At 40.7% G+C, this 14,658-nt stretch overlaps 1 protein-coding gene across 6 annotated transcripts; it reads right to left on the bottom strand.

The window, feature by feature from the left end:
* Positions 1-62: 62 nt before the first annotated feature.
* On the bottom strand, positions 63-12,220 carry GTSE1 (G2 and S-phase expressed 1). 6 transcript variants are annotated; one of them, XM_031602337.2, is made up of 13 exons: positions 11,865-12,220; positions 11,450-11,530; positions 10,663-10,726; positions 9,963-10,578; positions 8,619-8,789; positions 6,688-6,829; positions 5,118-5,501; positions 4,868-4,940; positions 4,229-4,471; positions 3,045-3,222; positions 1,818-1,958; positions 1,331-1,371; positions 814-902 (listed from the first exon to the last, which is right to left on the bottom strand). In XM_031602337.2, the coding sequence occupies exons 1-13, from the start codon at positions 12,127-12,129 to the stop codon at positions 899-901; spliced, it is 2,403 nt and encodes an 800-aa protein (XP_031458197.2). In that variant the 5' UTR covers positions 12,130-12,220; the 3' UTR covers positions 814-898. The 6 variants fall into 6 exon arrangements, with proteins under 6 accessions (XP_031458031.2, XP_031457952.2, XP_031458272.2 ...); XM_031602253.2 differs by having other exon boundaries at positions 1,331-1,374; positions 11,865-12,219; XM_031602171.2 differs by lacking the exon at positions 1,331-1,371 and having other exon boundaries at positions 63-902; positions 10,663-10,720.
* Between the last annotated feature and the right edge of the window lie 2,438 nt (positions 12,221-14,658).

Genomic DNA, 14,658 nt, shown 5'->3' with positions numbered 1-14,658 from the left:
AAGGGGCGGGCCGCCTTTCACCGCTTTTTAAAAGGAATACCGACCGCTACCACGTGTTTCTGTTCATAAACTTTAATAAGTCAGTACGTTAAGCCGGCGCACACCCGGTCCCCACGACGTGCTTCTTGTTATAACAATACGGTGTGCATTTTAATTTCAATTTACACCCCTGTATTTTAAGTCTTCAGAGCACAGGAAACTCAGATAGGAAAGCATCTTTCCCTTCTGAAAGGGAGAAAGCTCAAATTAAAGCTCAATACGTCAAGGCCAAACTATCCAACAATAACATGCTGCCTTTCTTCTCTGACAGATGTGATAATTCCCCTGCTGTATGCAGTGTACTGCTCCCGCATTCACAGTTAAGAGTTTCCTGACTTAAATTAATTTGTGCTAAAAAAGCTTGACCTGCACTTACCAGCCTTATGTGCATGTTCACATTTGCTAGTGAAACAAACTCATCTTGCCTGAAGCCTGTAGCAAAGGGAACATATTTTGTACAGCCATTTATTAAACAACCCATTTATTTTAAATTATATCTTCATTGCACATAGGGGAAAGGGAGGAAAAGAGCAATCGTTAGAAACTAAAAAACAAAAGGGCTTCCAATACAGAGATTATTCCTTTCTGGCTCATACCAACAAGGTTTACATACATTGTTGTGTTTTATCTGTGAAAAGAACCCCATAATTTGACCATGAGAAACACAGCAGCAATAGAAATCATTGTGTACTCTAAGACCATCTTCATACAGCTGTGTGGGGGAAGAGAAGGATCTGAACACTTGCAGTTCTTTGCATCTGTGATCTTCTGAGTCAAGTTCAGAATTTCAGCAGAGGGGAATCCAAATTTTCTCTGTTTATATCAGGACTCAGAGTGATAAGAGGAGAGCTCAAATCAATTAACTGAAAGAAAAAAAAGATTATGTTTAGGTGTTGTACATAATTAGTAGCAAGAATCTGTTAATGTAGCTTTCTCGATTACTTTTTAAATCTAGGATTCCTGTTACTAGACAAAAGACAGAAATAGCACCACACAAGTGTTAAGGTTCAGAGTTTTAAAGATCTAGCTTACTCTTAGACAAGCACAAGCTTCCCACAAGGTGGATGTTCCTCAAGTTCACCTTAGAAGCCTTAAGGGCTTCTTATAGGTTTCACTACTATGCATACTCAAGTGACAGTATAATCCAGGCACAGCAAAGCATTTCTGAACTGCTCTGAATATGCCCCCTGAAGTCAGATTTCTGTGATCCCCTTCTGTTTTACTTTGAAGGATCTGATATTAAATTAATCCCAAGTACACCTGATGTCAAAAACTACATTCTCATAGTTACCACCACTCATCTGAAAGCATCTGGAGGAGTCCACCTTCAAGCTGCTAGTGTACAAAAAGAAAAACACTCACTCAGAAATGCTTGCCAGATTTAGACTGGGTTCCAACATACATTTTTCAGTTAAGGAAGGCTTTAGGAGAAGGGTTAAACAAGAGAGTCAGCATGCCTCTTCTGCAGAAGACAGCATTCACTTCCTGCTTCAGGAACAGTTTAAAGCCTGAAGCAATTTTTAAGGAATGAAGTTCTCATTCTCCAACCTCCTCCTGCTCACTCAGTTCCAGTTTAGTGCACATGGATGTTAAACATTGTGCTCTCCTTAAAAGCACATTGCTATGTAGCACTGTGAACAGACTGAGCTGCTATTATAGTTCTTATGCTACCATGGAGCTGTCTGCAAACAGCTATATCAGCCACCACACATTTTTCTGCTAGTACATATGCATCACTCCCCTTCCCACCCCACCCCCAATACTTAAATATTACCTACCTTTATCTGCTCTGAGAACATAGGCTTCAGAGGAATAACCTTATTCACTTCAGGAGTATTGGAAAGGTCAATCAGAGGTCTGCTTCCACATTCCAAAGTTTGTGGGAGAGAGTTATCTGCTCCAATATCTACCAGTAATATCTTAAAAAAAAAAAAGAAAAAAAAAGACTGTTGAAGGTTTTTCCCTCTGCTCTCCATGTTTTCTTCATAATAATTTAAGCAATTAATCTTACATACGGGTCAGGTTTTATTTACAGTTCGGGTATTTCTCTTGCAGTATTTTCTGCTTACAGCATTAAAAGCTTTTGTTCTGCCAATGGCTTTTACCACAAACAGAAAATACAACAAAACAAAGAAAAAGATCTCTTTGGAACATAAAATATTTTCACTTTTAAATGAATTGACAGTTGTTAAACTACAAGAATTGTGCAGTCTTATTTACCCAGTTTAAATACATAAGCAAAACTGTAGAGCTCCAGACTTCAGTTACATTTTGTCCAGTTTAACTACTTTATACATGTACTAAGTAATTCTAGAACAGTATTTCATGTCTGCCAGTAGATCAGTTAATGTGGGACAAAACTGATGCAGTAACATTGAGTAATTCATCTACAAGGTTTATTCTACACCTGAAATTCTGTAAATCTATAGCACTTGGACAGGTTAAAGCTTTCAGAACTACCAGTTCAGACCTTTCTCCTTAATGCCTGTTATGTACCAGCTTTCAAAAGGAAGCCAATACATCTATAGAAAAGAAGGGAAACATAGCATTCGGTGGATTAACTATGTGACAGTTAACTAAATTTTCTGCCATGTGAGATTTGGGGTTTAATCCTTAAGCACTGTACACAGACTTGCTTTGCTGCTAGGCAACTCAATTTCTCTAGAGCAGTGCATTTTTTTTCCCCCTAAGAGGCCTCACGGTTGTGATAGGAATTGTCCTTGATAGTGCTTTCCTAATTGAATCTGCAAGAATTTTGCAGCACTTACCTAGAAGTGAAAGTTCAATATGAAATCTGCAAGTATACCATTCAGCTTTGATAGAGGAATAAACAGTGGGAACACAGAGCAGATGGTCATTGCTATAAACAGACACTAGAGGGTGCATGCACAGAGCTAACCTATTTTAACTACCTGCACCTAATTGCTTTTTCCTACTCCTCTCAGCTTGAATTCATTTATTTTCATGTGGTTAGTTCTGTAGAAATCTGGATTGTCTTTTCTTACCTCCTTAGTTTGTCTCTCTTCAGCCAGCTGATTTTGTACTTCAGACTCTTTTAATTTGTCTTCTACTATTTCTGTCACAGCTTTTTCTGGTGAGAAGTCAAGCATAAGAGGCAATACAGGGGGAGGAGATGGATCATCTTCTGAAGATGATGACCGTGTCTCTTTTACCTGTTTAGAACTAGGAAGAAGAGCAATGAGTACTTTAATCAGCAGCAACAATTAAAGACAGGTAAGATAAAGTCAGCCAAAGTGTTCCACAAAAGCCAATGCCCTAACTTCATTTTCTCCTTATTTTCTTTATCCTAAGTTTTGGCTTAGGACACAATAAAATGAGGTAATGGCTCTAAAGATTTCATCCTATGAAGTGCCTATGTTGACGCATAAGTTCTGCCTAAGTTTCACACTTTTTTTTTGTTAAGGAATTGTAGTTTCATCTACATGATAAAGTTGTTTTAGAGACAGTGAATTGGTTTCACTCAGAAAAGATTATTTGGGGCACTTAGGCTAAGTAACAAATTAGAAGATGTTCACTAGCTATGCATAGTTTGTGCTTAAAGTTTTCATCTCCACCAGCCCTGAAGGAAGCCTGTGTATGCATTTGTGAGAAGATGCTGGACTGTGGCATGAAGGCAGCAGCATTATCCTTGCAGAAATTAGATAGGTAGTTAGCAGTAGCATAGGATTCTCTCCCTTTGTACAAGCCATTGTTTCAAATGAAAGATAAATCACTTCAAAATTCAATAGAGAAATCCTTGACTTTTTGACTGAGGCTTCAGAGTCATTTTACAAAAGCATTGGCAACCACAAGGAGCAAAACTGAGTTTTATTTAACCAGCTACTGCTCATTAAAAGGCAACAGCAAATGAACACCAGCTACAACTGCCTTCAACCAGAATACCAGGTACAAGTTTTAAGTTGCTCACTAGCTCAACTAATTCAAATAACTTCCTTAGTTCCTTAATGTTAATGTTGACTGATCTTAAGGCTGGCTGTATTTTACTAATTACAAGATATATATCCACATCAGGTCTATTCTGTATCTAGATGTTCAAATGTTCTACTCTAAAAGTAGAGAAAAGATCCTTGAAAATTGGAAGTCATTAAATTTCATTTAGAAGCAATTTAGCTACAACACTGATTTCACTTCTCCATTTCATTGGAGAGCAGGGGATGTGCCTCCTTACCCAGCTGTGAGTGTCTTTCTGGTAGAAAAGCTGGAACTTCGGCGAACAGACTCAACGTGTGGAGAAAATACTGTTCTTGGTGTGGTTTTAGGAGTTGCTGCTGGAAATCCTGAGATACGACGGACAGGTGTAGGTAAGGCAGACCGTCTCAAGCTGGCAGGAGTTATGGAGACAGGCCTCTCACAAGGAATCTGAAATATCCCATCTTCAGAAGCTTTCAGGGGTGTGCTGACTGCCATGGCACTAAGAAAAGGCACACAAGCCAAAAGTTCTTAGAAAGTTTCATTCTTTCACAAACAATTCTACCAGACAATAGAAATCAGTTAACCTTTGATCTGTAACTGAAAGGTGATAATCAAGAAGTCAATAGCTATGGTAAAAGTAGGGGTTTTACTTCAAAAAGAAGTTTTATGAATAACTGTAGTTAAGCCCTACAAAGGTGATCCTCCTTCTGAAGTGTTTTGGATGTAGATTTCCCCTCCCTGCCCCAAATCAGTTCAGAAATTATTAACACAGCCTGACCTTGAGGATATCTTAGGGGACTAGAGAAGCTTGCCTTTAAAGAAGTTAGAGCTTTAGAAGACTGTTGCTACAACTACCCACGTTATATTCAAAGTAGTACATTCCATTTGGTCCTACCTTCCAACTTTGCCACAAAATGTTAATCCAAGAGATGGTGTTGCTTTTGTTGCTGACTTGTTTGGTGTTATATCTAAAAAGAAATGGTTTGTTAATCCACATTCATATTTAATTTTCAGAACTACAGAAATCTTTCAATTAGAACACTTGTTCCTACCAAGTGGTGGATAGAAGTGTGATGAAAGAGCAACCACTCAAAAAAAACATTTGATTTTATAAGCCAAATCAGCTATGTAAAGCATATGCTTACCTCCAGCTTTCACTGGAACCTGAGTTTGACCTGCAGGAACTGACAGAAGTCTAGCCCTGGGCTTTGGGCACAGGCTTCCTTTAGTTGTATTTCCATTTTTATTTTGTTGACATAGCTTCTGCTGACTGGGGAGAGACCTCAGCCTCTGAATTCCACTGCCTTCAGGCTCAGATGGCACTGTTAGTGCAGAAGCTGAAGATTTAGCCAAGCTCGCAGCACTAGGTATTTTGGGAGTACTGGCTGATCTTGCTTGCTTGCTGGATCTTTCAGTATTGACAGCCTGCAGAGATGAAACTCTGGTTGGTCTGACCAGAGATGGTCTGTTTGTACTAGATGAAGGTTTAGAGCCACTCACACCAGCTTTTGAAGTTGCATTCAGTTTCCCTGAAATAGAAAGCTAAGTTTCATTTCTGAATCATTGTTGCTAAGCTGGATTAATCAAAATAATTAACCTTGCACAGAACAACAGTGATCTACAGCACTTAAATTTATTAGCAAACAACTTAAGTTTGAGATGAAAACTTACTCCCTGAACACTCAAGCAATGATACCTGCTTTAGAAATTCTCCTCACCAACTGTCTGAATTATAAATTAGTCCAATTAAGGAAAAGAATATTCTTCAAGGAATGCTAGAACAGCTTGCAATCTAAATTACATTTTCAGCATGTTCGCTCACCAGAGTTGGAATTGTTTCCTTAAGCATTTTCCATTCCAGTGCTTAAGTTACACTGATGAACACCACAGGCTGAACTACAGCATAATGGCTTTTCTCAGTTGCCAGTATGATTTTTACTTGTAGTCTGTATATTAATAGGACAAATCTTGACTTCTTATACTTCCTATCATATAAAAAATTAATAAGCCTTAATTTCTGATAGAAACTTTAATATCTACCCAGAAACAAAATATATGATAAGAATTTGCTGTAGCTTGGAATCTTGCTAGATCTACAAGACCTGTGGTGTTTATAACTGCCAATGTTTTTAGGATACTTTTTTCTTGATTCTTTGAAGTTACTATAAGAGTCAAATTGATATCCTTACTATAGTATAACTGAATACAACTAAGATTAATTCTCTAGAGTTTTTTTTTTCATCTGCTTGAAGAAAACCCATCCTTTTACTAGCTGAGAATTAAACAAACTCAGAATTTGCAAGTAGCCTTCACACCTTACTATTTGAGTTCATTTTTTTTTTGTTTTGTGGGACCTGGTCAGTGATTCAAATCTGATAAGCATACAGCATTCAGGAGCTTACATGCTTGACTATAATAGAAAACAGCATACAACAAAAACAGACTTGGTGAGGTATTGCTTATTTTCTAGCTGTCAGATGCATCAGACATGTAGGTATCAGGCTTACATGAATCTAGTCAGTAGAAGTAGTCTAGTATTTATCTTCAGTCCATAAGGGTTTGTTTGGCTAGCCTACAAGGTTTTATTCTCCATTCAAATTATTCCATACTGCTTGTATGTACTAGACACCACTAAAACATTCAGACCCATGGGACAAGAGTTGCTTATCTACTTTAAAACTGATTTGTTGGACAAACTTTAGTAAGAGCACTTACCATTTTTCCCTATGGGAGAAATGGGTAAACTTGAGTTCAGATTTGAGCTCACACTGGAAACTGATGAAGAAGATGAAGTACTTTTTCTTGCAAGACCACTGGCAACACCAGGAAGTTTCAGATGTGTTTTTTTTAAACCAGGCTGAATCACAGAACATAGACAAAAGTAGTATTTAGTATGTTACTTTGCTATGCTTCTGCGTGGTATTAAGTCATGTGTGACTGTTGGTGGGTTACAGCAGGTTAAAAAACAAGGTCTCCTGGAAATAGTTCACTATATCTGGGTATCATACAGAACTGAAGTAAGAGTTCTCTGAAGTAGGCTGTCATTTTTCCTGTCACAAACCTGAATATAGACTTAAAACAATCTCCTTTATATTATCTTTGTGTTAGGATTATATAGGACTCCTGAGGAAGCTATATCCTACATCAGAAACTTTGAGGGAGGATAGTGATAGGACAAGGGGGAACAGTCTAGAACTGAGACGGAGATGTTTAGGTTAGATGTTAGGAGAAAGTTTTCCACACGGATGGTGGCGACACACTGGAACAGGTTGCCCAAGGAGGTTGTGGATGCCCCATCCCTGCAGGCATTCAAGGCCAGGCTGGATGTGGCTCTGGGCAGCCTGGCCTGGTGGTTGGTGACCCTGCACATAGCAGGGAAGTTGAAACTAGATGGTCATTGTGATCCTTTTCAATCCAGGCCATTCTATGATTCTATGAAATTAAATAGATACCACAACACTGTGTTACTTTTCAGGATTGTGGGGTTATGCAGTCATATGAAGGTGGACAGGTAGCTTCAGGTAAACCTGTTATCACCTGCTTAGTTGTTAGTATGCTACTGCCACCTTCCGAAGGGCAAGCTAGATGACAAACAATCCCCATGAGTGCAAACAAGCCAAACCAAACATCAGGTTCCATTGGCCTCTCAGTCTCCTGCTGCATACCTCATGTCTTCTTCCTACATCACCTGTACCATTTTCAGGGAAACTTCAGCAGTACACTGAAAACAAGTGTAAAGCAGTACTGCAGTGGAGCAGGTGCCTACAGCTCCAAAACAACTTTATCTATGTTCAGGCACGTTCATGGAATCATCAAATTGCTCAGGTTGGAAAAGACCTTAAGGATCATCGAGTCGAACCACAATCCAACCATCCTACCCTAACATCCCTCCACTGAATCATGGCCCTGAGCACCACATCCAAACGGTTTTTAAACACATCCAGAGATGGTGACTCATCCACCTCCCTGGGCAGCCCATTCTAGTGCTTAACAACCCTTTGTGTAAAGAAGCATTACTGATATCCAACCTAAACCTCCCCTGGTGCAACTTGAGGCCATTTCTCCTCATCCTGTCACCAGTGAGAAGAGACCAACCCTGCTCTCGCTGTAAGCACCTCTCAGATATTGGAAGAGAGCAATAAGGTCATATTCTCCAAGCCCTTCACCAGCCTTGTTGCCCTTCTTTGGACCTGTTCCAGCACCTCCATGTCCTTTCTGTACTGAAGTGCCGAAAACTGAACACAATACTCAAGGTGAGGCCTCACCAGTGCTGAGTACAGGGGCTGGATGACTTCCCTAGTCCTGCTCATCACTCCTGATTCATTCCTGATACAAGCAAATGTTATGGCAACTTTTTCCCTATAGTATTTGTTTCTTATCTAGAATTACCACTCATATATCCTGCAGCTAATACAGTAACAAGCCTACGCAGTTACTCCAACGTACTTTCAGCTTTTCTGAAGTATATTCATTGTGGTACTGACATAGAAAACATTAAAGATAGCAATTACAGCACAGGGACTACTTTTTCCTCAAACCTATTACATGCAAAAATAGAGCTTTAAATTATAAAGTAAACCACACTCAGTTTTTCCTTCTTACAGAAAGAGAACAAGGATTGTCATGTTAAGAATGTTCATCATTACCTTATTTGGTGCAGGAAGGACTTTTTTGTCCTGCACTGAGGAACTGCCACTTAATGAAGACTCAAAGACATCTGAAGCAGCACTTGATTTATCTGAAATTAGATCTTCAGATGATCCCACGCTGGTCAAATCCCTTTTTGTAGAAATACTAGTCTGTTTTCCTGGTTTGGCCTGCAAATTTCAATGCAACGTTTTAAAAGCTATTTTTCTATATACCACTTTTAAGATTTTGTTCATGCTGATTTTGTTAAGAAACTGAGCCAGTAGTCAATGAAGCAGCTTTTGAATCCAGTCATGCCCTCAGTCTCTAAGCCAGTATAGTTTAAGTTGCCTTCTGAGTACATTTGCTAAGCATTAGAAAAGGCTTGAACACATAGGAGAAATCAACTGAAGGACAGTTCTACAACTGTAATCAGCACATTTCATATAAGCATGGCTGTAATAGTTGTTCTTCACAACTATGAGGTCTCCATTTAATGCATACTCTTCTGCTTTACTCTAAACTTGCAAAGGATGAACCACTACAATAGCAGAGTACATCACCTGAAGTGCCTATTTAGACTGGTAGTGGAATACAATTTAGCTGTGAAAGCATTAAGTCTGTAATTTTTCTTATAGCACCTGAAAAAAAAAACATGAAATTGTCCATTTTCTATCAGTGAGGGGTCACACAGAGCCAATATCCCACTTTCAGTAAGATCTGGATTACATAATGGAGTCTAAAATTATACAGTATAGAATAATAAAGTTTCAAAGATATTCTAGAGACTGGATTTGTAAGCACAAAGGCCACTAACAAACAGCCGTTTCCTTGCAATTCTCTTTCGCTATTTTCCTAGGTTTCTCTTTTTAGTTTGTCTCGTTGCCAGATCTTAAACCTTACGCTGCTAATCAGTGCTTCCCATGACTGGAGAAGAGCTAGACTGAATGAGAACTCAGAACTAGGAAGATCTTCCTCATATCACAATAGTTGTGCTTTTTCCCTGTAGCTCCTTTGACAAAAGTTAAAAGCACACAAACTCTTTTTTGCACAGCAAGTTGCACACAAAAAAATCCACATCAAAACCAGTGTTTAAACAGCAGCCAGGAATGATGGCACTCCCAAATCCAGAACAGAATTACAAGTCTGCCAGCAGTTACTCTGCATTGTCATAATAAGTAAACCAGTTGGCTGCTATATTATACCTGCCCCACTTTTCTGTTTCTAATGTGGGATTTTTCCTGCCTGAGCATTTTAAGAAGCAGAGAAACTTCAGAAGCTCACTTATAAGACTGGTACACAGATTAAACATTTCTGGAACAAAGATCAGGTTTAAGGAAAACACTGTTACACAGAGGACAAACCTTTTCTACAGTCAGCATACTGCTTTTCCCAAGAGTAGACGAAAGCTTTGGCATTAGCAGTTTGCCAGTTGCTTTCTTGTTTTTTTCCTTAGTTTTCTGTTCCTGTGTCAAAGGCGAACTGATGATTTCCATAGGATCTGCCTGACCTTTAACAGGGCTTTTGTCTGAAGGAATATGAAGAATGTGTGTCTTGTCACCTGACAGAAATTTATCCGACTCCTTCTGAAAAGAAGGCAGCAGCATAGAGGCAGGGCTATCTCCCACACAGTACGTCTCCCTCTTAACAGCCCGGAGACTTTTCTCTATATGATGGCTTTTCAGTATTTTCATTTTTGACTTCAAATCCTCCACAAATTGTTCAGAAGTCTCATCTCCATTTTCTTCTGACTGGCTTACTTTATTCTCTTTACTCTTACTTCCACTTTCTATCCGCAATGCTACCAAATGAGCTTCTTTGAAGATTTCCACAAATTTATCTCCTATAAGTGGGCTCCATGAGATTTTATCATCAGAAGCGAGCACCTCCTTTTTTTCAGCACTTTTTGCTTCAATACTGACAGCGATACATTTTTCTTTGTGTCCTAGAGATCCAATAAAGACTTCATCTTCACTTCCACTATGAAGAAAAATAAGTCAGTCAGAAGCTTATTTTATCTGCATTTTAACAGGTGTATTTATTTACCTGTTTACAGTAGCATACCTTTCTGGAGAGAATGAAAGGTCAAAATCAAACTTTTCATCAGCCAGAAGAGGAAAGTCTGAAACTATAACAACTTCATTAGAACTTTGTCACAGTAGAGATTGGCAATAAAAATGACTATGTTACGTTTTCATAATTCAGTGAACCTGACAGCAGGTTTAGTTGTCAGGTTTGAATAACTGATTTCTTTGACCTTAAACACGTTTTGATTATTTTAAAGGCACAGCAGTATGATCAGAATCGTGACAGATGCCCAAATACCATGAAAAAGCTAAACAGTAAATTCTAAACATCCTTAACAGAAACACGGAATCTGAGGTGGGAAAAGATTATCAGCAGCTTCAAGACAGAAGTGAGAACATATAATCAAGAACTGGATGACAATGCAGTGGTCCTATCAGTCAGTTCCTTTCTAGTTGAGGCCAGTACAGGACATTAACACAAGGTTACGAGAAAAATTAGTTTTCCTTTTAACCAATTCACACAGTAAATATTAACTGAATCAGCAGCAGACAGGTAAGAGAGGAGCTCAGATGAGACACGTAGGACAGGCCGATGACCTCACATCACCGCATGCATTAACACCAGTGCTCCACAATGTCTTAAGGACACTCAAGAGTCCGGTGACAGCATCCCATCAAAGAGAAGTACACAAAACAGGACGCGGCAGATGAAGGAGGTCCAGCAGTCTGAACGGTGCCCGCACGGAGGGACACCCCGCACGGAGGGACACCCCGCACGGAGGGACACCCCGCACGGAGGGCTTCCCAGCATCTTCTCCACCTACCATCCATACAAGCACTCGGTTTCTCTTCCACCACACGCCCGGAGCGAGGCAAAGCCGTTTCTCTTCCCTCCTCCATGGCCTCTGGAAACACAGTGATGCGGTAGGTTTGAAATACAGCGATGAGGAGAGAAACGCCCCACCCGCATCGCGCTACGCGCGGCGTTCAGCGCCATCCGCACAGACGTGCTGTGGGACGGATCTCACCGCGCGCTCCTAAAACGAGGCACCGAGCCCGACCCTACTCAGCTCCGCGCGGCACAGACAAGCGGCACGCTCGCCCCTGCCACCACACCGTCGATGAGTTCGCGCGAGCACCCGGCAGATGAACCCTCTCGCTCCGGCCAGGCGCGCTGCCGCGCCGCTCTTCAGCCGCACTCAACGTAACGAAGGCGCTCAGAAGCCCCGCGCCACTCACCCTGCGGAGCCGCCGAGCGCGAGGCAGCCCCCCGTTGCCGGCTGCGCGTTTGAAATCGCGCCCCGCTCACGTGACGCGCGACGCGCGCTCTCATTGGCTGGTTCGAACGATACTCCTTTTCCCCGAGCACTGTGGGGCTTGTAGTCGGCCGGCGCTTCCCAACGTGCCGCGCGCGGCTCTGTGGGAGCGAAACGTCACGCCGAGTGTCCCGGCGCGGGACCGTCACGTCAGGAAACTGGAAGGTTAAATGGGCTGAGGCTGGCATGGACTTCTGTATCCGTCTGGCCCGACCTCTGCCCCGGCACGGACCCCCGAAGCAGGGTGCCCAGGGCCAAGCCAGGCGGCTGCTGGAGGTCTGCGGTGAGGAGATCCGCAGCTCCTGCACGGCTGTGCCAGCGCTCAGCCACCCACACGGCGCGGGAGCGCTGCCTGCTGTGCGGCTGCTGCCTCTGTGCTCCACTGCCTGCCCGTGGCCTCCTGGGGTCTCGTAAGATATATGTGGGCTTACATTGTCTCAGAAATAAAGTCAAGTGGTGTATTCTTCTGGAAGCGTTTGAGTATGGCTGATTGAATCGCTGGATTGGAACTCAGCAGCTGAATTACAAGTAATCACAGAATTGCCAGGGTTGGAAGGGACTTCAAGGATCGTGAATCTCCAACACCCCTGCCACATGCAGGGCCACCAACCTTCCCACCTAATGCTAGACCAGACTGCCCAGGGCCCCATCCAGTCTGGCCTTGAACACCTCCAGGGATGGGGCATCCACAACCTCTCTGGGCAGCCTGTTCCAGTACCTCACCACTCTCTCTGTAAAGAACTTCCTCCTGACGACCAACCTAAATCTCCCCTCCCTCAACTTAAAACCATTTCCCCTTGTCCTGCTGTCACTCACCCTTTCAAAGATTTGATTCCCCTCCTGTTTGTAGGCATGACTGCAGATTGTAAAGCAGACAAAAAGAACAAAGTTGTAACGTTCTATTTGTCCACACAGTGTGGTATCTCTCCCACTTTTAAGCGGTATATGTGTAACCCGAGTGCATAGCAAGTGTCCCGTTGACTGTCTGACAGCACAGTGCATGACAAGGACTAATGTGCTCTCCTCCATCCTTTCCCTCCTCATCCCCCAGCACAGGTACCTAAGGAGGCACTGGAGGCACTGGTTAGTGAGCTGGGGAACTCTCAGGCTTTGTTCTTGTAAAATGGGCCAATATTCAAGCGTTACCATCTTTCAGCTTCTGGCTTTTTCTCTCAGGATATTATAACTATTCCCTTTGGTATTTTCCTCATGGGTCCCTGAATTACTGCTGTCGACGACACAATTCCAGATCTATGCTTCTGTCTTTTTTCTCTTGCGTTGTGTTAACTTAGAGAATGTCTCACTAAGAGCTCAACGATTGTTTTTTTCAGAAAGCTTGAGTGAGTACCCATGGCTGTATTAACAAAACTGGGCCACGTGCACTTTGAAGGATAGCTTTCCACAAAGAAAATTATGATACTGGATGGAAGAAAAAAAAAAAAAAAAAAAAAAAAAGTTGGGAGATCTCAATGCTTTATTTATGTAGATCTTAAGACTGAAGTGGGAAAAAAACCCCAAAATATACAGGCATCCAGCTTCGTTGGCAGAAAACAAATGCTGTAACTCTCTGCATCCTCAGAATCACGTCTGAAAAAGCTCTAAGTCAGTGGATGCTTATTATTTTTACTGATGTTTGAATTTCTTCCTTGAGGTCATGATAGTATTTCTATTAGTCTATACTTAATGCATTGTTAATAACAAAAAATATAATATCCTCAGTAACCCCACCTGCTACAGTAACACTTCTCACATAGCCATAAAAGCCAGACACACCTCTATGGAAGTGTACATTGACATGCTGTCCTTGTGGATGAAGCACATTCATTTAAAAGGAAATGGAGACTCAATTCAGTTTACATTAAACTGTTACAGACTTGATGAGCTCAAAATAGCTCTACTTACAAGCACTATTTATGGAAAAGTTTTAAGATCGATAATACTGTTTGTAAACAAGCTCAGTCTTATGTTTCAAAGTATTTAATCGTGTAAACATTTACTTTACTTTACATTTTAAGTTTCCTGTAACAAACTTTCTAGAGTGTACATGAGATTCCAATACATATTTGGGCATTAGTAATAGTTCTAATAAAATTTAAAGGACCAAATATGAATTATATAAAAACATGAATGCCATAAGAAAGACAAAAGCCTTTACTCATACCAGAAGTATGAGTTCAGATTTGTCTTAACAGCAATTATATGTAACAGTAAGCTTAAAGCAACACTTAAGTAAGTAATTATTTTATTTGTATAGAAGTTTAAAGATGTTCACATTTTATTTATAATTGACTTCTATCTAAATTAAAAATTTTAATACTATATATTCTTGTGTCCTACAAATGCTTGCTGCACTATTGGTTTTATCACATCAAGCCATCACAAAACCAACTAATCATGTAATGTATAGCTTTGTGGAGAACTGCATTGGCACAGTGTCTCATCAATTAGGAGTCCAAGTGATTAGGGAGGAATAGAATGTATATAGCTGAATTATTAACCATAAGTATCCAAATGTTTTTGTGCTAATATACTGTTTATCGATTGCCTACTGAATATGATTGTGTTATAAAAATAATCAGGTTTTTAAAGAAGACACCTATTTTTTATCAAAATATCTGAATATTAGTGTACGTTTAAGTGATGGTGGCTTGAAATTTCGTTCCAGGCAAGTTAAACCCAATTACAACTGTAGAACAGAACTAAGTTTTATGCAAAAA

This window comes from Phasianus colchicus, chromosome 1 (assembly GCF_987193195.1).
Source record: "Phasianus colchicus chromosome 1, bPhaCol1.hap1.1, whole genome shotgun sequence".
In the NCBI taxonomy this organism is placed as follows: domain Eukaryota; kingdom Metazoa; phylum Chordata; class Aves; order Galliformes; family Phasianidae; genus Phasianus; species Phasianus colchicus.
Note: the sequence above shows the minus strand (reverse complement) of the source record. Positions and strands in the feature narration are given on the sequence as shown.